The following is a 16,183-nucleotide window of genomic DNA, read 5'->3' as shown; positions in this document are numbered from 1 at the left end:
CCCAGCCCAGACGCGAAACCGCTCTCGCTCTGCGCAGGCGCAGTACAGGGCGGCCGGACGTTACGGTTGGGGGCGGGCCCGGAGGGAGGAGCTTGGAAGCCTCTCTCTGCGCTTGCGCCTAAGGGGCGTGGCGGTCGCACCTGCGCGAGTTGGGGGAAGGAGGAGGAGCGAAGTGACGCAGGCGTAATAATAGAGAAGGTGCCAGAAAGATACAAAACAAGTGGCTGCGGCCGTCGCCCAGGAGTCGTGAGGCGCCGGAATTCGGTGAGGATGTGGAGAGGCCTACAAGCTACTGGTGGCGGGTAGACCGGACCACCTGGGTGCTGGGGAGAGGGCGGTACCACCCTTACAGGGCGAGGGGGTCGGATTCGTACAGCGCCACCTGTGTGGAGCGAAGGGCTGCTTTGGTCGGTCCCATTGTAGGGGGCAGAGGGTCACTTTCGGACTGTACCACTTAGGTGGAGCTGTGGGGCTGATCGGACGCAGCCAAGGAACATGTCTGGACAGTAGTACCCATAGTCAAAGGGCAATTGGCGGGGCGCCCCGCGTTGGGCCCCCAGGCTTGTTCGAACCGAGTCACTTAGTCGGGTGGGAGGCTTGTTCGGAACATACCACCTGGGGAGGGGCATTCGGGCTGGGCCTGCCCGACTGGTCGGAGGACAAGAGGGGTCTGGCGTCTGGACCTGTTACTAGGGGACCTCGGGCGATACCATTCTCTTGCGGGAGAAGGGGGAGGCTAAAACGGCTGGGACGTGAGGGTGGCCCTGCCCGGCGGCACTCGGAGGGGGAGACGCACTGGCGGGGGTGAGGTCCGGGCCTCCGCGTCGCTGACCACTGCCCCCTTCCCGCTGTATGTGTTCTAGACCCTGGTTCTGAGCTTATTCCAACCCCCTCCCCCGGGTATGGCGCTGTCCGGGTCGACCCCGGCCCCGAGCTGGGAGGAGGATGAGTGCCTGGACTACTACGGGATGCTGTCGCTTCACCGTATGTTCGAGGTGGTGGGCGGGCAACTGACCGAGTGCGAGTTGGAGCTGCTAACCTTCCTGCTGGACGAGGTCCCCGGCGCCGCCGGCGGCCTGGCCCGCGCCCGCAGCGGCCTGGAGCTGCTGCTGGAGCTGGAGCGCCGCGGGCAGTGCGACGAGAGCAACTTGCGGCTGCTGGGGCAACTCCTGCGCGTGCTGTCCCGTCACGACTTGCTGCCACACCTGGCGCGCAAGAGGCGCTGGCCAGGTATCGTGGAATGGGAGGGTGACAGACTTCCGGTGGGGAGAGGGCCTTGCTTTCGCTGGGCCTCCACGGTGTCTGATATGGAGAGTGCCATCTCAGTATGTGTCCCATCGCACTCTTTTCTCCTCCCAGGGTATCAATGAGAAACACAAGAGGGAGGCGGCATGGCATCGGGAGGGGTGAGCTTGTGGAATTTGGCTACATCAATAGTGATGTTTGTAGCGTCTGTTTACAGAGGGCTTACTTCTTGCCGGGCACAGCAGTAAGCCCTTCTTCGTTTGTACTATCATCCTATATCCTCCCGGTAATCCTAAGAGGAAGTCCTGTCACCGTCTCCACTGTGCAGGGAAAGCGGTAGGTTGGAGAATTTAGGCAGATTGCCCACATATAACAGCTGAATCCTGTGTGCCTGGGAAATAGGGAACAGGAGATACAGCTTGACGGGACTGACAAAGTGTTCCATGAGGAACAAACATTTGGGAGGAGTATCAAGACTATAAGACAGGTGAACGATTTACTTTTTTTTAATTCTGTATATGAAGATGACTTTATTTGAACGATTTACTTTTAGATGTGGTTATGGAAGGACTGAAACAGAGTAATGGAGCAGAGAGAGAAAGTAGGGAGTGGAATGCTTCAGAGTGAAAGGAGGCCCCCTTAAGAGTGCATAACCAGGGCTTCCCTGGTGGCGCAGTGGTTGGGAGTCCGCCTGCCTATGCGGGGGACGCGGGTTCGTGCCCCGGTCCGGGAAGGTCCCGCATGCTGCGGGGCAGCTGGGCCCGTGGGCTGTGGCTGCTGGGCCAGCGCGTCCGGAGCCTGTGCTCTGCGGCGGGGGGGGCCGGGGGGGGGGGCGGCCCGCGGGCAGCAAAAAAAAAAAAAAAAAAAAAGAGTTTGGCATTATCAGAGGCCAGTGTGGCAGGAGCAGAGGTCAAAGTAAGGGCACAGAGGTAGGTGAGAAGCCCTGTCACATAGGAGCTTGTAGATAACACAGCTAGAAAGTGGGAGCTAGGATTTAAACCTTGCTGGTTTGTCTCCAGAGTTGGTGCCCTTAATCCTTGTAAGGGAAGTGCTCCTATAGGATAGCAGTCCAGAGAAGGTGAAGAGCCCCTTGTGTGCATAGGCTTTGAGCTTTTGAGCCCTTGGCGGGATTACTAGAGGTGCTGTGGCTAGTTTAGGGAGGGGTTTTGTGAGCTTCCCTGCCCAGGGTAAGCCCATGGGATTTGGGTAACCAGGAGAAAGGCATCCCTTGTGCAGAACTGACAGCATATTTGGAAAAATATGTCTGGAGGTCAGGCTCTGGAAGAGAAGATGTGGGGACCCTGCAGAGGCCTGCTTACTCTTCGGGGCCTCAGGGAGAGCCGGGGGCAGTTGACGGATGGGGGCAGCCAGCATTGCAGGAATCCTGACCGTAACTCAGCTTACAGGATAACTGACAGTTAGAGCTGCTGTAGCCATGGATTGGGTGGCCCCAGAAGGTGATGAGTCTTTTACCCCGGGAGGCACCCAACAATTACTGGGCTGCAGGTGTTTGAGAGGGAGTGGGTATCTGGGCTTTGAGTTCTGGGGAACTCAGGCACCCTGTGGGGCAGGCTTTTTTCTGGGGTGGGGGTGAGGGGGTGGGAATTGGAGGCTGGGCCTGGGAGAAGTCGCAGGCTTTGAATACTTCTTTCCATTCTTCTCTCCCCACAGTGTCTCCAGAACGCTCCAGCTATGGCACGTCCAGCTCTTCTTCGAAGAGGACGGAGGGTGGCTGCCGTCGCACTCAGCAGCCAAGGAGTTCTTCAAATGCTGAGCAGGGTCAGTGGGAGACAGGTGAGCCCAGCCCTGTGGGCGTGCCAGCAGTCTCTCTCTCTCCCTTCTGAACCCTGATGAACCTACCCCATCCTGACCCATCAAGGAAGGAGCCCGTGGGGGTGATTCTGTCTCATTTTTGCTTTGTGTTTGTGTGTGTGTGTGTGTTTGTTGTTGCAAAAGCACGTGTCTAGAAACAACTTATGGAATTGTTTCTTGTGGTTTTATATGTCATTTAAATGGCACCATGTCATGGGTGTCATTCTTCACATGGCTGTCTTTGTTGGACATGTTTCTGAGATTTATTCATGTTGGGTTTCTAGTTGGTTTTGTTTAATTGCCATGGCAATTAGTTTATCCACTCTCCTCCCCTCCCCCAAGTTTTTAATCATTCAAACATATTTCAAATATGCCGAGAAACTGAAAGATTAGTACAGTGAATGTGTTTGTATCTTCCACCTAGCCTCAGTAATTTTAACATTTTGCCAGTTTTGCTTTATGTGCATGTATATGTAATTCTGTTTTTTTTTTTTTAATATTTATTCGTTTGTTTGTTTTTGGCTGCATCAGGTCTTAGTTTCGGCACTTGGGATTTTTCGTTGCAGTGTGCAGGCTTCTCTCTAGTTGCGGCACTTGTGGGCTCAGTTGCCCCGTGGCATGTGAGATTTTAGTTCCCCGACCAGGGATCAGACCTGCGTCCCCTGCATTGGAAGGTGGATTCTCAACCACTGGACCACCAAGGAAGTCCCTGATTCTGTTTTCTTTTTGTTGAACTCTTTGAAAGTAAATTATAGGCATCAGGACACTTTACCCCGAAATTGGCAGGCATCTCCTGAGAATCAGAAGATTGTCTGATACCACTTCAAGACTACTGTCATACTTAAGAAAGGACATAAGTACTTATTCTCTGATATCCTAATGGTCCATTTTCAGATCTTCTCAATATTGTCTGCACTTTCAGGATCCACTTGTAGTTGTGTTGCTGTACATTCAGTTATTAGTCTCCTTAACCTCTTACTATGGAACCCCACCACCACTACCCCGTACCTTTTTCTTTTTTCCCCCATGACATTGACCAGGGCACTTGTTTTGTACAGTGTCCTGATTGTTTCCGGATATGCCTGATAATTTCCTGATGGTATCATTTAACTTATCCATCTGTCCCCTGTAGTTTGGGAATCGGGTTTGGAGAGTTGGTTAGATTCAGGTTACGTGTTTTTGGCTGGAATGCTCCTTGGTTGATGCCATGGTCTTCACATTAGAGCACATCAGGAGGCCTGGTTTTCCTGTTGTGAGTGAGCAAGTTTGATCACTTGGTTAAGGTGGTGTCTGCTGTATTTGTCCTTCGTACAGAGATATTTTTTCCCCTTGTGGTTAGTAAATAATCTATGGGATGACACTTTGGCACGTCGTGTTCACCAACAGCATCCCCAGTGGGTTTAGCAGCCATTGGTGATCTCTGCCTGCGCCAGTTATTATATTGGTGTTCATGAAATGGTGGTTTTCTCATTTTTTCCTATGTCTATTAGCTGGCATTTTCTCAAGAGGAGTTTTACTTTTCTCTTTCGCTCCATCCCTCCCTCTCTCTTTTTACTTAGTGAGGGGTATCACCATAGACTCATATATTCTTATTTATTTACTGTTATAATCAATTAGTTATTCTTCCTGATGTTCAAATTGGCTAGGTCCTGTGTCCTTTTGATGTGTCTCCATCATTCTTTGGGTGCTTCCTGCTTTGTAGGACTGCAAGATGGACTGCAAGATGTCCAGGATTCACTTGTATTTTCCCTTCCCCAGCCCTGGAATCAGCTGTTTCCAGAAGCCTCGTTTCTCTTAGAGGCAGTGGTATTTGGAGACCAAGATCTGGGTGCTGAGTATGCGCATTGTTTTTAGGCGCTTACAGTGAACAGAACTAGAAATTGCTTTTCATAAAAGTTCATATTAGGGGCTTCCCTGGTGGCGCAGTGGTTGAGAGTCTGCCTGCCGATGCAGGGGACGCGGGTTCGTGCTCCGGTCCAGGAAGAACCCACGTGCTGCGGAGCGGCTGGGCCCATGAGCCATGGCCGCTGAGCCTGTGCGTCCGGAGCCTGTGCTCTGCAACGGGAGAGGCCACAACAGTGAGAGGCCCGCGTACCACACACACACACACACACAAAAGTTCACAGTAGCATTTTCAATTCAAACATAACATTATAAGGATTTTTTTTTTTTTTTTGGCCGTGTTGCTTGCGGGGATGTTAGTTCCCTGACCAGGGATTGAACCTGCGACCTCAGCAGTGAAACTGTGGGGTTGTAACCACTGTACCACCAGGCAATTCCCTTAAAGGGCTTTTTTTTTTTTTTTAATTAATTTATTTTTGGCTGCATTGGGTCTTTGTTGCTGCGTGTGAGCTTCCTGTAGTTGCGGCTAGCGGGAGCTATTCTTCGTTGTGGTACGTGGGCTTCTCGTTGCGGCGGCTTCTCTTTGTTGCAGAGCCTGTCTCTAGGGTGCGCGGGCTTCAGTAGTTGCGGCACACGGGATCAGTAGTCCTGCGAGGACTTTTTTGTCTTACACTGAAAATCTTGGTTCTTGGTAACATTAAGGCATGGATTTATTTTGCTTTATTTTACAACAAAGGACTTTTTTTTTTTTTTAATTAATTTATTTTTGGCTGCATTGGGTCTTTGTTGCTGCGTGTGAGCTTCCTGTAGTTGCGGCTAGCGGGAGCTATTCTTCGTTGTGGTACGTGGGCTTCTCGTTGCGGCGGCTTCTCTTTGTTGCAGAGCCTGTCTCTAGGGTGCGCGGGCTTCAGTAGTTGCGGCACACGGGATCAGTAGTCCTGCGAGGACTTTTTTGTCTTACACTGAAAATCTTGGTTCTTGGTAACATTAAGGCATGGATTTATTTTGCTTTATTTTACAACAATAATGAAATAGCTTCAAATTTATAATGTCAGTACCACTGCTGTGTCTACTGAATGAAACATAAGATATTTTTGTGGTTCTAATTGTTTTCAGAGTATACCCTACTGAGAGTTTACAGTCAGAATGTTCTTCCTAGTTACTTAAGATCCTTCTTTTTTCTGCTTCTTGTTACTGATTTTATATATAGTTAGATCCATTTGTTTCTGTTTGTGTTTAATTTTATGGTTTGTTTCTTTTGTCTCTTGTTAAATTTTTGAGTATGTTGTAAAACAGTTACATGATTCCAAAGTCAAAACTAAAGTATGTAAAAAAGATGTTCTTAGAAGTATCATTTCCATTGGTATCTTTCTCCCTCCCAATAGATAATCAATTTCATTCATTTCTAACATAGCTTTACAGTGTTTCATCTTGCAAAAATAGCAAATAATGTATATATTCTTGTTTCCCCTCCTTTTTTATACAAAACATAGCAAACTGTAGATATTTGTTTTTCACTTGCTTTATTTCACTAAGCAACCTATTGTGGAAATTACTCTGTGTACTTTTTGCCAGACATTTACATTGTTTTCAGGTTTATGTGGTTAGGAACTGTAAACAAAGCTCCAGCTACTGTTGTCCTGCCTGTTTCCTGGTGTGAGTAGTCAGGGTTTCTCTGGGGTCACAGCTGAGAGTGGGACTGCCAGGTGGTGGGGTGTGCTCCTCTGTCCTTCTAGGTGATGCTAACTCGTACTTATTCGCCATCTTATGGCCCAGGAAGCAGAAGGGCTCACCCAGGGTCTGACAGTGTGGAGTCCAGCCTTGAGCACTTCCTTGGGCACCCACCTTGGTGCTCCACCCATCATCTGGTCTTCAACCTACACCATCTTTCTCTCCTCAGGTTCTCCCCCAACTAAACGGCAGCGGCGGAGTCGGGGCCGTCCCAGTGGTGGCGCCAGACGGAGGCAGAGAGGGGGTCCAGCCACCCCCCAGCAGCAGCAGGAGCCAGCTGGGCCTACCTCAGAAGGCAAAGTGACCTGTGGTAGGTGTCTGTGTGTGCCTTGGGAGTGCATGTGCAGTGCCTGTTGCAGCCAGTAGAGCTGAAGGGTGGGAGAATGGGCCCTCATCTGGGGTGTGACACCCAGTGGGTGGGCAGCAGCTCCATGCATCTGTACAGCACAGTGGAATCCCTGTCTTTTCTGTTGCCTACTCGCTTGTCTAGATCCTGCCCATAGTTGAAGGATTGTGTTGTGTGCCGCCTCCTCCAGGAAGCCTTTCCTGACAGTCCCCTGCCCTCAATGTCATCTTTTGTTGGAGGAGCCAGGCAGGGGCTGAGCAGCTGGGCCTGGCAGGCCTCAGAGCAGATGGGAGTTAGATTTTATTCTATGAGTCAAGTGCTTTCCAAGGTTTTTTAGCAGGGGAGTGAAGTGATCTGATACCAGTTTTTAAAGGAACTCCAATTTCATCTGGAAAATCAGTTAATAAATGAGTTACAATTTGCAAAGTGCTTAGAACAGTGCTGGATATGTAGCACATGCTCTGTAGGTGCACATGAAATAAATCCAACAAAGTGGAAGCAGGGAAATGAGTGGAGGGGCTTCACAGTCCAACAAGGATGAGACAGAGGTCTGGCCTGGGGTAGTGGCATTGGAGAGGGTGAGAAGGAGGTGGACTTAAGGAAATAAACATTTTGGATATAGGGTTGACTGTACCTGCAGACAGGTGGGTTGGATGGGTTAGGGGACTCTGCTATGCAGACCTTGCCCTTGAGAAATTCTCACTGGTCCTGAGGGGAGGACACAGGCACGGGTAGGGCGCACACTCTCTCACACACTCCCGCACGCCCCTCTGGTACCCCCTCCTCTGAGTTGAGCAAGGCTCTGGTCACAGAGGGTATCAGCTGGTGAGAGGCTCAGGCTGGGTGGGTGGGGGTGGAATTATAGGAAGGAAGGTTGAGGGGCAGGTGGCAGCAGCTCTGCATCCCCCAGGAGACCTTGGCCTCGGGGCGCTTCCTCCTGCCATCTGCAGAGCCTCCAGCCCCCAGAGTGCATGAGCCTGCCTCCTCCTGGTGCCCATTGCGGTCCCCCAGACCCTGGTGGTCCTAGCCGCTCCCTAGATGAGGCTGTAGACATCTGTGCTGGCTGCTTTCAGGAGGAACAGGCCAGTGGAGCCAGCCTGAGTCCTCAGACAGCCCACACTTGAGGGGGTGGCTGTTTGGTCGTGACTCTCCCCAGAGTCAGGAGTTAATTACCAGAGCCACCCACTGGCTGGGTGGCCTAGAGAGTCACTGCCTCCCTAGGGAGCAGGCCAGGCTGAGGCCGGTGAGGGGTCTTGCTGCTGGAGGCCTCTGTCTCTTCTCTGAGGGTGGGGGAGGTTGTGACCCTGGGTGTGGCTGTCTCTTGCTGTGGGGCACGGCTGTGCAGGTCTGACTGCTGACTCACCAGGCAGGGTGGGGCTGGAGTGAGGCTTTCCCCAGTAGGGCCCTGGTTTTCTGCCCTGAAAATGGAGATGGCCTAGTCCCAGGGGTGGAAGGAGGTCCCTCCAGACCTGAGTGAGGAACAGGTCTGCCATTCTTGCCTCCTCCTCACCTGTGATAGCTGTGGGGGTTGAGCCCAGGCAGCTGCCTTCCACTGAGGGATAGAACCAGACTGAACTCCGGAGGCCCCAAGAGTGTGAGGAAGGGGCCATTGGGGGATCCTGGGCTCAGACACAGGACCTCTGAGTCTCCACATCCCTCTCAGGGCCGACCACTGTGCCCTGTGCTGAGTGTGCTCCTCACCTGACCTTGAATTCTCAAGACGGCCCTTGAGGTAGGGATGCCGTCCCCCATTGTGCGGAGGGGCAGGGCTGGGCTGAAGCTCGGGTTTGCTCATTTGGTTGTTCCACGTGTGTTTATAGAGCATTGACTACCTGCTTACATCCCACAGAAGGGACTGGAGGCCCCTGCCCTCATGGAGCTTGTGTTCTGGTGGGAGGAGAAGGCTAAGGGAAGGAAGAGAAACTTCAGATGTCAGCTGTGAAGAGAAACAAGCAGGGGTAGGGGTAGAGAATGATGGAAAATGCAGTTCTGGGTGGACTTTCAAGGTAGGGTGGTCTAGGAAGGCCTCTCAGAAAACAGGAGGAGAGGTAGGAGTGTGTGGATGGCTGAGGCAGGGTGTTTCAGATTGAGGGGACAGCAGGAGCAGAGGCCTGTGTGGGGACATGGCACTGGTGGTGCTGGGACCGAGAGGAAGCTGGCAGGGCTGGAGCAGAGGGAGTGTGGGGAGGCTGCCAGGAGGTGAGGGCAGGAGAGGTGACCAGGGGCCCATCCTGCAGAGCCTGGGAGCAACAGGCCAGGCTTTGTGTTTTTTTAAACGATGGAAAGCAGTGGGAGGCCTTGAATGACAGGCTGAGCTTTGCTTTTTTTTCCTTCAGTGTTTCCTATGGAGAAGAAATAGAAGCAGAGAGATTAGCATAACGAATCCTGGCTCCCCAGCCCCCAGCCTCAGCAGTTGTCAGGTCATGGCTCATCTTGTTTCATTAGCCATGTTGTTTTGGAGTCAGTTCCAGGTGTCCTTTTATTTCACTGGTAGATTTTTCACTGTGTATTTCTAGAAGATAAGAATTGGGGAGTTCCCTGATGGTCCAGTGGTTAGGACTTGGCGCTTTCACTGCTGTGGCCCGGGTTCAGTCCCTGGTCGGGAAACTAAGATCCTGCAACCTGCGCAGCCAAAAAAAAAAAAATCACACCAAAAAAATAACAGTAACTTCTTACTCTCATGTGTCTGCTCAGTGCTTTAATTTCTAATTCTTATAAATATTGGTTCTCTTAAGTTTCTCCTAATTTATAGGATTCCCCCATCACCTCTGATCTCTCCCCCACCACCCTTGTATTTGTTGAAAGTAGTTGTCCCGTAGTGTTTCCCAAAGACTGGATTTTGCAGATTGCATTCTGTGGTAGGATTGACTGAACATGTTCCCCTGGTGTATTTCCTGAAAATTGGTAGTTGGGCCTGGAGAGGCTTGATCAGATTCTGGTTTGATGGTTTTGTTTTCTTATTTTGGCCCCGCTGTGTGGCTTGCAGGATCTTAATTTCCTGACCAGGGATTGAACCCCCGCCCTTGGCAACGAAAGTGCTGCATCCTAACCCCTGGACCGCCAGGAAATGCCCTTTTTAAAAAATAATAATAATAATTTTAATTAATTAATTAATTAATTTTGGAAGCTGCGTTGGGTCTTTGTTGCTGCGCATGGGCTTCTCATTGCGGTGGCTTCTCTTGTTGCAGAGCATGGGTGCTAGGTGTACGGGCTTCAGTAGTTGTGGCACGCAGGCTCAGTAGTTGTAGCTCGAGGGCTCTAGAACGCAGGCTTAGTAGTTGTGGCGCACAGGCTTAGTTGCTCCGTGGCATGTGGGATCTTCCCGGACCAGGGATCGAACCTGTGTCCCCTGCACTGGCAGGTGGATTCTTAAGCACTGCGCCACCAGGGAAGCCCCCCTTCTGTTTTTTTTCAAGCTCACCTCCTAGGTGGTATTGTGCTCTTCCTTTAGGAAGCGGGCAAAGGCTGCTTGTCTCTTAACTGCCCTTGGTGGCAGCAGCTGCTCACTGCCTCCATCCATTAGTTCAGGAAAGGTTGAAGAACTTTACAGTGACACCGTGACTCTGGCTGTGCCTTGGGGAAAAGACTGGAGCAGGAGAGGGAGCCGGCTTTTGTCCAGAGGAGGTGCTGGTATTGGTGTGGCATTGGAGGGTGGAGTCTGTCCCTTAGAGCTTACTGGCTGATTCTCTCTGCTGGGCACAGGTCCTCTGTGTCCCCAGCCTTTCCCGGAGGGGAGACCTGAGTGAGAGTCATCCTTGGCCTCCAGCACAGGGTCTGGCATGGAACGCTGCTCACCTGCTCACCTGGGCCTGTCCCTCATACCTTTCCTGATCTCCCACTGGAAAGCCCCTCCCATTTCCCTCTGCGGCCCATTCTGTCACAGAAAAGAGACTGATGAGGTGTCGGGTAGAGGAACAAGAGAGTGTTGGGGGGCTTCCCTGGTGGCGCAGTGGTTAAGAATCCACCCTGGTCCAGGAAGATTCCACATGCTGTGAGTAACTAAGCCTGGGCACCACAACTACTGAGCCTGTGCTCTGGAGCCCACAAGCCACAGCTGCTGAGCCCACATGCCACAACTACTGAAGCCTGCGCGTGCCTAGAGCCTGTGCTCTGCAACAAGAGAAGCCACCGCAATGAGAAGCCCGCGCACCACAACGAAGAGTAGCCCTTGCTCTCCACAACTAGAGGAAGCCCGTGTGCAGCAACGAGGACCTAATGCAGCCAAAAATAAATAAATAAATAAATTTATTATTTTTTTAAAAAGTGTTGGGGCCCACCTGAGTGCAGGAAGCGGGAGCAGCTCTCCTCTCAAGGAAGATGGGGCCCCACCCTCCGCCCTGGGGGCAGGGAGCACCTCCCTACCATTGGAGAGGGACTGTTGACAAATGCTGTTGACCAAGCATTTGGTGTGTTCCTGGCCGGAGGAAACTATTCAGCCACCTTCAGCCTTCCCTGAGTGCTCCCTGGCTCTTTTTCTGACCGCCCTGCTGCTTCTGCTGAGCAGCTGGAGTTGTCTTGGTATCCTGAGGCCACTTCCTTCCTGCTGCATCCAGCCTTGTAATCCTCACAGTGGCCCCATGAGAACAGGTACTGGGGTGAGGTTGTTTTATGGAGGAGGCCACCGAGGTGCAGAGAGGTGTGGTCAGCTCAGGAGGCCCCAGACTCCCTGACCCAGCCTGGCAGGGCGTGGTCAGCCCTGCGCCCCCAGTTGTCCCCTTGTACCCTTTTCCACCATGCTGGCCCCCAGCCTGTGAATGCCCCAAGTTCATTTTTTGCCTCTGGACTTTAACACACACCCATCTCTTCTGGGAAAGTCGCTCTTCTCTTTTCACTGCTTTCCTGTCTCGACTTACTTGTCCTCTTTCACATTTTACTTTCAATGTCATTTTCTGGAGAAGTCCTCTCTGATTGTTTCAATCTAAATCGTTCTCTATAATTTCCTCTCCTGACCCTTGGAATGTCTTTTAATTATGGACTTCTGTGTGTGGTTGTATGAGAGGCAGCAAACAGGATAGGGATAGTTAAAAGAGCTTGGGCTCTGAAGCCAGGCATCTCGGTTGGAATTCCAGCTCTGCCATTTCCTGCCTGTGTGACCTTGGGCAGGTGACTCATCCTCTGTGCCTTAGTTTCCTCATCTACAAAAAGGGGACAATAGCACTGCCTCATAAGGTTGCAGGCATGATCAAAAAGGTCAATAGGGCTTCCCTGGTGGCGCAGTGGTTGAGAGTCCGTCTGCCGATGCAGCGGACGCGGGTTAATGCCCCGGTCCGGGAAGATCTCACGTGCTGCGGAGCGGCTGGGTCCGTGAGCCATGGCCGCTGAGCCTGCACATCCGGAGCCCGTGCTCTGCAACGGGAGAGGCCACAACAGTGAGAGGCCTGCGCACCGCAAAAAAAAAAAAAAAAGGTCAATAGATGTGAAATGTGTGAAGGTAGTGCAGTAAGTATTATATAAGTGTCACCTACGGTTAAATTATTTTGGCGAGGAATAAAGAGAGGTTGTGCGTGATGCCCGTGATTCAGGGCCGGGGTGGAGCGGTGGCTCAGATAACACACACCTCTCCTTTTCTCCATTGGAGTTTCCCTGTCCTCCCCTTCTGTGTACTGTCCTCTTGTGTTTCAGACCAGAGGTTGGGCCATGTCTTCACCTGTATTTGGGATAATGAAAGTGCTGTGAGGACTCAGGGGTTAAGCCAGGGAAGGCACCTGGGTAGGGTCTGGCCCATACAAAGTGCTCCTTGACTGGGGCTTACATGTCTTCCAGTCCCACTTGTGGCGGGGTGCTCGTGTCTCCCCACCGTCCCTGGCACTTAGTAAATGTCTGTTGAATGGAAGTATGAATGGGACACATGAGGGTGTGTCCTCCTTCCACCCCCACCATGCCCGGTGGGCTCTGGGTGAATAGACAGTTTCCACCGCAGGTCTAGTAGCAGTCTGTGCTGAGGAGAAAGGCCATCTGGGAGGGGATTCACCTGGGCGGGCCACAGGTCCCGTGAGCCGGGCCTTGGTGGGTGATGGGCATTCTGGTCAGAAGAGGTGGACGGGTCATTTTGTGAGCAAGGCTTGTACTGGGACCACTTCCCTTGTGATTGGAGGGCAGGGTATGGGAGGATGTAGCTGGGATTGAAGGAGGAGGGGAGGGGAGGAGGTTGGCACAGGGGCCCAGGTGAGAGAGGGCGAGGCCTAGGCAGGGGCTGTGGCGGTAGAGAGGTGAGTGTTGAAATCACAGTTCCTGTTTTGGGGTGCCTTCGGCGTCTAGGCCCTGGATCACATGCTTCATGAGTTGCCTAATGTAATCCTCATGACCCCATCGTGTAGCAGGGATCTCTTGTTTGTTTGTTTTTCAGATGGGGAAACTGAGGCTCAGAGAGGTGAGGTCACATGCCCAAGGCCCCACAGCTAGACAGTGGCGGAGCCAGGACTCGCCTCAAGGTCTGTCGTTCTCCGCCACCAGGCTCTGTGCCTCTGCCACTGAGCAGCCCGTGTGGCCTTGGACAGGTGCTGCTCCTCCAGCCCCCTGCCTCCCAGCCCACGCTACGGAGGTGTGGTTAGACACTCGGGAGTCCAGGATGTGGGCCCAGAGGTCTTATCAGATCCTTAGCATGGAGGGAGCCAGGTCTGAGTGTTGTGGGAAGTCCTGGGGGCTAAGGCCAGGTAGGTTTTCCTGGGCCTCAAGCAGAGGGGGTGAGCTTCCCCTCAAGGCAGAAAAAGGAAGCATTTGGGGTTTGGGGTGGGAGGAGGAAGTGGGTGGTGCTGAGAAGTTGCCTGGGGAAGCAGGGACTTGCCTTCTACTTTCTGCTCTGTGGTGACACAGTCTTTGAAAGGTGAAAGGAGTCAGGGGTATGACACTTTCCCTCCCAGAGCTTCAGTTACCTCATCTGTCAAATGGGTTCATTGTGGCCCCTGCCCCACAGGGCTGATCAGGCTGAATCCCCAAGGGCAAAGTGTTTGGCACATCAGAGCTGCTGGTGGCTGCCATTTTTTAGCACCCATTGGTGGACCGTCATCTGAACAGGCTTTCCAGTAGGGATTGTCCCCTGGTTTAGGCAGGAACCTGGGCTCAGAGAGGTGGTGGCTTGTCCCAGGTCACATAGCTAGCGCCTGAAGGCTCCTGGATTAGAATCAGCTCCACTGACCTGAAGCTGCTCTGTGGGGTGTGGGAGGGTCAGTGCCCTCTGTCATGCCTTGCTACTCCCTGGCCGTGCGACCTTGGGCAAATCATTTCTCCTTGCCTCCATTTCCTCATCTGTAAGTTGGGGTGAGAATAGGGCCTGCCTCACAGGGTCGTTTGTGAATTAAATGAGTTCCTGTGATGCTGCCGCTTGTCATTTCCAGCTTGTAGCAGGTCCTCAGGATAGCCTGTGCTGTGAGTGGAGAGGAAGTTCTCTTAGTAGAGCCCGATCTACAGGTGGGAATTCAGTAACCCCACAGGGGGTGATACGCCAGAGATCACATTTACAGGGATAGCCTTGGAAGTTCCGTGTCCTGTCCCCTGCACGGAACTGCCACCACATTTGGGTGGATGTAGGTAGGGTTATAAGTGACAAACACAACTCAGACTGGCTTAAGCAAAAAAGAACTTGATTATCGCTGAAGATCCAGGTGCTCCACGCGCACGTGATGAACCTCAGGAGTCTTTTCCTCTCTGTCCTTGGCCTTGTGTAGGTTTCATTCTCTCCCCTCTTGGTGGCAAAACGGCCCCCAGCAGCTATGGGCTTCACAGCCCACCTTCTTGGCAGCCTCTGTGGAAAGAGAGCTCCTGCTTGTGGTAGAGCCAGCCCAGTTCCAGCCTTGAGTCTCCTGGGCCTGGTGCTTGCTTGGTTGTTGTGGGGCTGAGGATATGACTGACCCCACATGAATCTCCCTGTTCGAGGACGCAAGAGGGGTAAAGCTGCTTACCTAAAAGCAAGTCCGTTCATTCGTGCGTTGGTTCTTTCACAAATGTGTATTGAGTACCTACTGAATGTCACGGGGCTACACTAATGAACAAGACAGACAAAAATCCCTTCCTTCAGGGAGCTCACATTGCGGGGGAGAAAGGTGATAAGCCTGACGGTAAGGGAGAGCTTACGGTAGGTTAGAAGGTGATAAGTGCCTTGGGAAGAAATGGAGCAAGGAAAGGGGAACTGGGAATCCCGGGGCCGGGTGGTGGTGGTAAACAGGGTGGTCGAGGTAGGCTCACTGGGGAGGTGGCTTCTGAGCAAAGGCCTGTAGGAAGTGAGGGAGTAAGTCCCGTGGGCGCTGGGGAGAGAACACCCTGGGCTGAAGGAGAGGCAGGGCCAGGCGGAACCTGCCTGCTGGTGGCGGGTGGGGCAGCGAGGAGGTGGTGAGGCTGGAGTGGGGCACATAAGGGGAAGAGCAAGGCCACCAGGTCAGGAGGTAACAGGTCAGACCACAAGAGAGAAGCCGAGTGAGGGTGTCACCCGTACTTGGGTGTGGTTACCAGAAGGGGGAAGGATGTGGGGCTGGTGCAGTGCAGCCCACAGTGAGGGGCAGCAGGAGGAGGCTGGAGGGAGCGAGGGAGGGTGGCGGTCCCCCTCTTCCCCCTGGCCCCGCTGCGCTGTGTGTTGGCCCCTCCCTGACCAGTCCCTCCTTCTCCGCAGACATCCGGCTCAGGGTGCGAGCAGAGTACTGCGAGCATGGGCCGGCCTTGGAGCAGGGCGTGGCATCCCGGAGGCCCCAGGCCCTGGCACGGCAGCTGGACGTGTTTGGGCAGGCCACGGCGGTGCTGCGCTCTCGGGACCTGGGCTCTGTGGTCTGTGACATCAAGTTCTCAGAGCTCTCCTATCTGGACGCCTTCTGGGGTGACTACCTGAGTGGTGCCCTGCTGCAGGCCCTGCGGGGTGTGTTCCTGACTGAGGCTCTGCGTGAAGCCGTGGGCCGGGAGGCTGTCCGCCTGCTGGTCAGTGTGGACGAGGCCGATTACGAGGCTGGCCGGCGCCGCCTGCTGCTGATGGAGGAGGAGGGGGGAAGGCCCGCCTGAGGCCTCCTGATCCTGGATCTGGCGGGACTGACCCCACCTCCTAGCCTCTGGGCCACCTTCTCCCCTGGAGGATGTCGACCATCTCTACTCCTAGAGGACTGTCACTCTGCTAGCTCTGAGGACTGTGACAGCCAGGCCCCTTGATAGACCCTCCCACAGGATGTGGGCTTTGAGGCCTAAACCACTTCCAGCTGAGTTTCCTTTCCAACCCCCCCCCACCCCCGC

At 53.1% G+C, this 16,183-nt stretch overlaps 1 protein-coding gene across 1 annotated transcript; it reads left to right on the top strand.

Moving 5' to 3' along the window:
* Positions 1 to 871: 871 nt before the first annotated feature.
* DEDD2 (death effector domain containing 2) lies at positions 872 to 16,181 on the top strand. Its single transcript, XM_007458600.1, has 4 exons — positions 872 to 1,230; positions 2,917 to 3,039; positions 6,800 to 6,940; positions 15,579 to 16,181. The coding sequence occupies exons 1-4, from the start codon at positions 903 to 905 to the stop codon at positions 15,956 to 15,958; spliced, it is 972 nt and encodes a 323-aa protein (XP_007458662.1). The 5' UTR covers positions 872 to 902; the 3' UTR covers positions 15,959 to 16,181.
* The last annotated feature ends 2 nt before the right edge of the window (positions 16,182 to 16,183 follow it).

Source organism: Lipotes vexillifer, unplaced genomic scaffold (assembly GCF_000442215.2).
Source record: "Lipotes vexillifer unplaced genomic scaffold, Lipotes_vexillifer_v1.1 scaffold371, whole genome shotgun sequence".
Classification (NCBI taxonomy): domain Eukaryota; kingdom Metazoa; phylum Chordata; class Mammalia; order Artiodactyla; family Lipotidae; genus Lipotes; species Lipotes vexillifer.
The sequence above is the reverse complement of the archived record's forward strand: the minus strand, read 5'-3'. Positions and strand labels throughout refer to the sequence as shown.

Bases quoted from the DNA above. Each gene is read 5' to 3' on its own strand.
- DEDD2 (XM_007458600.1), top strand. From the start codon at position 903: ATGGCGCTGTCCGGGTCGACCCCGGCCCCGAGCTGGGAGGAGGATGAG. The intron at 1,231-2,916 runs GTATCGTGGAAT...CTCTCCCCACAG, and splicing joins GCGCAAGAGGCGCTGGCCAG to TGTCTCCAGAACGCTCCAGC. The intron at 3,040-6,799 runs GTGAGCCCAGCC...TTCTCTCCTCAG, and splicing joins GCAGGGTCAGTGGGAGACAG to GTTCTCCCCCAACTAAACGG.